At 22.7% G+C, this 8,831-nt stretch overlaps 1 protein-coding gene across 2 annotated transcripts in view; it reads right to left on the bottom strand.

Moving 5' to 3' along the window:
* Positions 1 to 3,227: 3,227 nt before the first annotated feature.
* The window catches only part of Bma-nrx-1 (Thrombospondin N-terminal -like domain containing protein), a gene marked incomplete at both ends in the record, with an annotated part of 42,753 nt that continues 37,149 nt past the window's right edge, over positions 3,228 to 8,831 (bottom strand). For both annotated transcript variants that reach the window (XM_043082511.1, XM_043082512.1), the window contains 4 exons: positions 3,228 to 3,516; positions 3,915 to 4,015; positions 4,336 to 4,547; positions 5,077 to 6,843. In XM_043082511.1, coding sequence (XP_042938445.1) covers positions 3,228 to 3,516; positions 3,915 to 4,015; positions 4,336 to 4,547; positions 5,077 to 6,843 — 2,369 coding nt within the window. The remainder of the gene's footprint in view (positions 3,517 to 3,914; positions 4,016 to 4,335; positions 4,548 to 5,076; positions 6,844 to 8,831) is intronic.

Raw genomic sequence — 8,831 nt, 5'->3', positions numbered from 1 at the left:
AGTTTTATCACTGATATCGAATGATAATTATCAGTGATAACAATGATAACGATAATAATCAATTGAAGAGCATGAAGATTACTTTCATGTGACCTTTGACATACAGAAGTAGCTTAATCGACAATAACCTTCTCATATTAGTATGCAATTACTAACTCCAGAGATGCTTATTGAACTTTAACCTTTCAATTTATGAATATTATTATTGCACAGTTTATTTTTAATTATTACATCCACTAAAACTAAGTGTTGTTTTGGGTGACTGAAAAGTATTTTCTTGAGAATCATTGAAATAAATGGGGCGGAATTGTCCAATTGGAAATGTACAATTGTCACATTTAATAAAAATTATTGCCTAAATAGATGAAAGTTCATATTATAAAGATAAGAAATTTGTTCTTTAATAAAAATAAAAAAAAAAAAAAAAGGGACGAACTTTTCTCTTTTATAATTATAATTTGAAATGTAAAAAATTTTATAATAAATCATAAAAAGTATTTAAGTATTACTTTTACAATTTATTATTTTCATTCAACAAAAACAACAATAACTCTCTTTTTTTTTCAGCTTTGATCATCTATTATTGATTTTATAGACATCAAAGGAGAGGAAGAGAAGAAAAGGAAAGGGAGGGAGAGAGAGGGAGAGGGAGAGAGAGAGAAAAGCTATGTCTCTTTGATTTTATTTATTCTTGGATTTAACCCTTCAGACAGACACAAACAGTTCAGTTCGTCTTTTAATTTAAAAATGAAAGAAAAAGAAAAAAGAAGGAGGAAGAAGTAAATTTTTTATTTGTTTCAATAATTCATCGAATAGTTGCTAAAATAATTTGATACTTTAAAATGATTTATTCATTTTCAATAATTAATTTTAACTTTAAAAATATATAAAAATTACAATTAAATTTCATATCGCTTTTAAAAGTGCTAATTTTAAACATTTTACAGCAATATTTTTGCACTGAACTTGGTTAATTGTTTCTTTTGTAAAATTTCATTTTTAATCTTTCAAAATCTATTATTCAATTCAAATTATTAATCTATTATTATCAATTCAATTATTATTAATTTCTAATGAATTTTGATAATAATTTTAGATCTGATAAGCTTTACTCTTTCTAATGCATATCTCATTAAGATGTTAAATTAATTTTCAAAAAAAAAAAAATAAAATAAAGTATATTTTGTAATAAAAATGCAAAATTGTTGATTTCATTTTTTATCGCAGATAAGTTAGAAAAAAAATTACCTTTAACATTCATATTAATTAGATATATAAATTTGAGTATTTAAGTATGAATTATATCTTAGTAAAAAATAAACTTTAAAGATAATCAGGTAATTAGGTTAATTGTGACCTAAAATTATGAAAAGATTTGTTAGTCAATGAAAATATTAGCAATCGAAAAGATGAATTTCATTTTTTCGTTTTTTTTTTCTTTCTTTCTGTGATAGATATCAGAAATTTTTAGTAAAATAATTAAGATCTATATTGATTGTAAAGTGATCAATAATTAGCGCACTCGTAATTAATTAATTATTTAACATTTATTAAGCATATTCCATTAACATTTATCAAGCATTTTTATTTATTGCATTTTACAAAATTTATCAAATTATTAAAAAAAAAAAAAAAAAAAAAAAAAAAGAAAATTAATCAAGGTATGTAAAAAAAAAAAAAATAAACAAACACTTTGTTTGAAGTAATCAATATTTGGCAGAAGACAAAAAAAAAAAAAATAATAATAATAAAAAGTTATACTTTAACAAATATTAACTATTTGCAATCATAAATTTTCTGCAATTCCATTTTGCCATTATTAGTGCAATTTGCATTTTTCAAAATTGCGCTTTGTTTGTTCTTTTTGCAAACTTTCTTTATAAACAAAAGTTTGAAAATAATTAATTTCAATTTAGCAAACAATAAAAAAAGAAAAGAGAAGAAGATCATAGCATTAAAAGAAAGATTTTAGAGTGAAAATATAATATTATGAGGCGAACGATAATACATTATCGCAATTTTAATAACTGAAAAATTGCGATGTCAAACAAAATTATTTTACATTATCAAATTTGAATAAATTAAAATACAAGCAAAAAATTATTATTCTCATTTCAAATGAGAATAATTTTATATTTTTTAAATTACAACTTCTCGTTTTTTTTTTGCAACCTAAATGTTAAATGAATTATCAATCAGTGATAAGATAGATATGAGAGGGAATTATTTTCATGCCTTCCTAAAATGGAAAATTTTGATAATTTCAAGTTGATAAAAAATTTAAAAAAATTGAAAATTTATTTTGTTCTCATTTGCAAATATATAAAAAAAAAAAACATCTTTTTCTTTTCTCTTTTTTTTTGCAATGATTATTAAAAATAGAGAATTTTTTCTTTTTTTTATGAAAAATAAATTAATTAATGATTGGGAAATGAAGTATAGTGGGAAGAAAAAAAGGAGAAAGAAAGAAATTAAAATAAAATTATTAAATAATGAGGAGGGATTCATTGAAATGCATTTGAGAAATATGGCAAAATGAAAATGATATGGAAGAAAAATGAGTAAACAGGAAGAAAATCAAGAAAAAAACAAAAAAAAAAAGGAAAATAAGTAAACAAAAAGCACAATGATATTTTGATATTAATAAATAAAAAAAGTGTGCAAAATTTATTCTTAAATTCAAAAAAAAAAAATTACAATTTAGAAATTTTACAAAAAATAAATAAAAAAAAAAGGAAGAAAAGAGAAATACAATATATTAGTTAAAAATATTTTATTTCAATAAAGAAAAATTGAATTAAAAAAAAAAAAAAACAAAAAGAAAAATTAGATAATCTGTTAAAATTATTACTATCAATAATTTATAATTCATCATATAAAATGATCACGTAAAATACACGTAAAATACGTGTATTTGATTATTATATCAACGTTACTTTAACTTCTAATCGATAACATTTCACGTATAACACATATTCACAAGAAAATATTACCAATATACAATGAAATTATGTTAGAGTAATAACATTTCTTTTCATTTTAACATCTAATCAATAATATTTCACATAGATCAAAATATACAAAATTTTATTTCTCAAAATTAAATCAATCGTATATTATCATTCAAGTTGAAATAAATAATAAATGTAATTTAAATTAGATTTACAATAAAATTAAATTTTCAAAAAAAGTTTTTTTTTTTTTCTTTTTTTAAATTTAGATTACAGCTAAACATACCATTCTTTGAATTCTTTTTTTCTACCATTAATAGATGTTGCACAATTATTTTTAATATTATTTGTTGTGTTATTTCCATTTGGTATAACAGCGCCTTTAATTGGTTGATAGCCGCCATCAAGTTGATTAACTCGATTATGAAAGAATGGAGGAGCATTATGTCTCGATGATTCTCGCATCATTGGTGGTGATAATTCGGCTGGTATTGGAGCATAGCCAGATTGTTTACTACTACAAACCATTGGATATTGATCTGTTGATGGACCACTTTGTCTACATCTAAAACAAAAAAAATTTTTTCTTAACACTTTTCTCATTCATTTTAAATTAATTAAAACGAAGAAAAATGTTAGCAAAGATAGAAAAAAAAAAAAAAAAAAAAGATAAATAAAAATGATTCAAATATAAATAAAATTAAAATTTGAAATAAAATAGTACTGTAAGAGAGAAAAACAAAGAAAAAATCTTCGCTTTTTTTTTTTTTTAGAAAAATATTTTTTAAAAGAATTTTAATTAGTACTAAAAGTACAACAGATAATATCAGATACTTTTTTTTTTTTTTTTTTTGAATTTTTAAAAACAAAAATTATTCTAGGAATAATAAATTTACATTTTTGAATTAGTGAAACGTATAAATAAAAAAAAAAAAAAAAAAAAAAAGGAGAGTCAAATCTTACCTAAAAACACAAAAAACAACAATAGCAATGATAATTATCACAGATAATGAAGCAATTGAAATTAGTGCCGTACGTGGGAAATCTGTTGGCGTAGCAGGAGCCTGAAAATATTAAAGATAAGTATGAAAAGTTCATTAAGTAAATAAGTTTAAAAAAAAAAAAAAAAAAAAGAGAACGACATTTTATTTTAGATATGATTTCAAAATTTAAAATATAAATTTGCAAAAAAAAAAGAAAAATTAATTTAAGAAAAAAATGTAACACAATATTTTAGTTACTTGTCATTCTTCATTTGTTATTTTTAAAAATTTTCACTTACTTTCCTAATCATTTTTTCAATTTTATTAATTAACAATATATATAATGAATTTAGTGATAAGTAAAATGAAGTGATAAGAGATAAGCTAATCAAATAACAAACCTTAGCTGTATCAGTGATAAGTTCACCCATTGGAGTAGTTGGTCTAACTGCATAAATAGTATGGCTCACCAATGTTGTACGAATACGATGCTTAACAGTCGTAGTAGTAGTAGTAGTAGCTGATGATGATAACGATGATAATGATGATAATGATGATGATAAGGTTGGTACGGTAAGCAATCGTTGTGATTTATATTGTTGCTCAATGTTACCTGTAATTTTTTTTATCTTCTATAAATTAAAATTTAATTAAAAAATTATTGGTAAACAAACTAACAATTTCACAAACAATAAGGTCTGAAGGGTTTTTTTTTTTTTTCTATTTCATTTAATCATAACTTATTTGATTACGATAAATTATTCAATAATAATTTTAAGCAACAAATTTATAACTCTCAAATATGTTTTCACATTTGACTACTAATTTTTATTGTTGCAATTCAAATGTGCCCCAAAAAAAAAGAAAATAAATAAATAGGATAGAATGAAAAAAAAAGAGAAAAAAAGATAAACAAATTAATTACTAAATAATTAAAAAACTAGAAATTTGAATAAAACATTGCAGTCATGCTGAAGCAAAGAAAAGAAAAATAAACTTTAAAATTGACAGTTGAAAATAAAAATTTCAATTTAAAAAAAAAAAAAAAGAAAAAAGAGGTTTTTTAGGGAAGAAAGGAAGAAGAAATTCTATAGCTTGTTAGAATTTAAAAAAGCGCATTACTTTCTACTATTTAAACTTACCCAAATTCTTAGCTTCAGGCACTTTTATTTCTTTCTTTCTCTCTTCTGCATTGTCATTTACTAATGACGATTTAGTTGAAGCATTCAGCAAAAGAGATGTTATTTTTGGCGTTACTGATATTAAAATTTTATCATTTCGAGATGTTATCATATCATTTACTGATACAGCCTGATGAGATGTCGATTGTTTTGCATCTATAGTGATAAAGTTTAGTGGTTTAATTGGTAGATTACTATTAATAGTATTTGTTATAGTAGGAGATATTGTCGTTGTTGTTTTGCTTCGTGATACATTCTCACCGTTATCTATGATAAGAGCTGGTGGTGCAGCAATATCGCTCCACAAATCTTCAAAATAATTTCGATTAGGTTGCTGTGAAACAGCACTAGAAATTTGCATAAATTTAGTGTTTGTATTGGGTGAGAAAGGTGATAATGGTGCAGCAGAAGGTAGTAATGATAATGGTGTAGTAGAAGGTATTAGTGATAATGGTGTAGTGGAAGGTAGTAATGATAATGGTGTAGTAGAAGGTAGTAATGATAATGGTGTAGTAGAAGGTATTAGTGATAACGGTGTAGTAGAAGGTATTAGTGATAATGGTGTAGTAGAAGGTATTAGTGATAATGGTGTAGTAGAAGGTATTAGTGATAATGGTGTAGTAGAAGGTATTAGTGATAATGGTGTAGTAGAAGGTAGTAATGATAATGGTGCAGAAAAATTACTCGTTGTAGTAGCATAACGACACTTCGAATAATTAGCATTGTTTTTAGAATGATTATAACATTCCGAATTGTTATTAAAATATTGCAGATAAGTATGATTGCTATTAGAAAAAGCATAGTGTTTATGCATGTCATTTGGATAATTATAATTATTATACTTTGATATATCATACGGATGATAATAATATCTAGCATAATTATCAGAGTGGTTACTATCATATTTTTGCTGACTTATATTATTCCGAATTATTGATGATAAAAGATAATCGTTCATAGATGATGTAGCAGTGATAAATTTCTCATCTTTCGTCTCATTTAGTCTTTTTGCATCTTTTTGCATTGTGAAATTTGGAAAAGGCTTTTTTGTTGTAATATCATTGCGATGAAAAATGTTTGTGGGAATTATTTGGATTGGTACCAGAACTGATGTTTCCAGGTTTTTTATTTCAGGTGAAGAAATAATTGCAGTTTGTGTTCGAAATGATGAAACGGTTGGCCAAAAGAATGCAAAACGATCATCATTATCATCATTATCATCGTTATCAGCACGAAACAATGCTGGTAGCAGCGTGTTACCATTACTATTTATCTTAGGAATAGTGAATATATCATAATTATTATCATAATTTCGAGAGAAGCTAAAAGTTGAAGTGATAGTGGTTAATGTGGTTGTATTAATTGTGCTGATATGTGCTATATTATTAGTAGTAGTAGTAGTGATAGTGGTGATAGTAGTAGCTGTTGTTGTTGTTGTGATAGTGATAACGGTGATAAGGTTGGTGGAAAGAAACGTGTGAGTACGTTGAGTGAACTCACCGTTTATTGTTGTTGTTGTTGTTGTTGTTGTTGGTTGATGTTGTTGTTCCTGAGCCAAATTCTCAAATTGTCCCAATTGTGATATTTCAGTGCTAGCTGAAGTAATTGGTTTAGCTCTCGTTGTAGTTAATGTTGTTTCAGTTGTTGTTATCAGTGCTTTCGTTGATAATTTTGATTTATCACTTCCTCCAGTTATTCGTGATGTTGGCAGAATTGGTGTAATGAAACCTATAAAAACAAATAAAACTATAAATAAACATATTTTATAATTAAATTTGAAAAATTAAATTAATATAAACTTGAATATAATTAATGATAAAAAATTAGTTGAATTTTTCTTTTAAATATATAAATTTCAAAAAAAATTTTTCTCAATTTAAAATTAAAATTTACTATTATTTTAAAATTTCTAATCCGTTTTCTTTCTTTTTTTTTTTTTTTTTTTTTTTTTTTTTTAATCTTCTACATAATTTATTTAATAATTTGTTCAATTATTATTTGAATAGAAAAAGAAATAAAATAAGAGAATAAATAAATGTAATCTATTTCACTCTTTGCTTAAATATACATTTGAATAAATCTTTATTCTTTCCCATTTGCTAATTTGGTAAAAATCACAAACCGTTATATTAGCAAAAATTTTATTTGAACAATTAATTCAATTTAAAATTCACCTTTCCTTTTTTTTTTTAATGAAAAAAATTTCTCTTCTCTAAAACATCAGCTATCATTTAAAGTTATAATTTTAAATTTTAATATTTTAATTTTTCCTTTTAATAACCATTTTTTTTAAAAAATACTTTTAAAATATTCTAATTGATCTGATCCATTTTTTTTTCTTTGATTTATATCTTTCAATATTATACATAATATATTGTAATTTTAACTAGTATATATGATAAATTAAAATATTAACAAATAATTTATTTGATAAGATACATTTTAAGTAATGAAAAATTTCACTTCTCTAAAAAAAAAAAAAAAAAAAAAAAAAAAACAATCAATTATCAATCAGAAGAATACAAATTTTATTTTTTAAATCTAAAAAAATTTATTTTTTTTTTCTCTCTCAACTTTCTCATTAATTTGAAATTGATCTTCTAAAAGTAATAAAAAAAATTAATTAATTAATTAGCTGAACCAGATGCTAAATTAGGCGCAAATAACGGTCGTTTGTGATGAACAATTTGACATTTAGTGGAATGCCAGTCAAATAAACATTTAATTGGTGGTGCAATTGTTGTCGTTCGTTTTGATAAACGTAATTGTTTACTTCCATTATTTAAACGATTTTTTGTCCTCCATCGTTTGGTCATTTTCCTTTTTGATTTTGCAAATTATTTCAACAAATCTAGAGCTCCACAATTATCTATTATTAAGTAATACTTATCCGAAAGAAAGAAAAACAAAGAGATAGCGATATTGATAAATTTATTCTTGTAAATGCATTTTATTATTTATAGTTCAAAAATTAAATGATATATATTTAAAAGAAAGAAATGAATTAAATATACATTTAGTAAAATTTGTTTTTTTTTTTAGTAAAAAGAAATTTTTATTAAATTTAGTAAAAGGAAAAAAAAAAAGAAAAAGAAACAATTGAAACATATGTATAATTTTGTTCTATGCAAAATTTGAAAAAAATAAAAGTTAACATTAAAAGTACTTAAAAATAGAAATTAAAAAAGAATTTTAAAATTAGAAAAATTATCAGAATAGAAAATATAATTTGGATAAAAGGGACTAATAATTTTTTTTTAAAAAAAAAGAATAGCAAAAATTATTTTTAAACATTGAGAAATAACTAATTTCAAATGAAACACAGTGAAATGTTTAAAAATGAAATAGTTAAAATTATTATTATATAGTTAAAACAATTAAATTATCATAGCATTAATTTAAAATTGCCAATTTTTCTAAGAAATTTTGATTTTACTAAGATTTTAGCATAATTTGAGATGGATGCACAAATATTTGAACTGTTGTAATATTCATTTTGTTGCTAAAATAAAACAACAAATTTTCAAATTCAAATTCAGATCCAAAAAAAAAAAAAAAAAGAAAATTACATTTTTTACTAAATAACATTTGCTAAAAGAAAATAGACAACCTATCTGATATATATATATATATATATATATATATATATATATATATATTTATTTATAATAAAATATGCTTTAATACATGTAAATGTTAATTTTGCGGAGAAAATG

The sequence above is a fragment of the Brugia malayi genome (assembly GCF_000002995.4).
Source record: "Brugia malayi strain FR3 genome assembly, contig: Bm_v4_Chr4_scaffold_001, whole genome shotgun sequence".
Lineage (NCBI taxonomy): Eukaryota > Metazoa > Nematoda > Chromadorea > Rhabditida > Onchocercidae > Brugia > Brugia malayi.
Note: the sequence above shows the minus strand (reverse complement) of the source record. Positions and strands in the feature narration are given on the sequence as shown.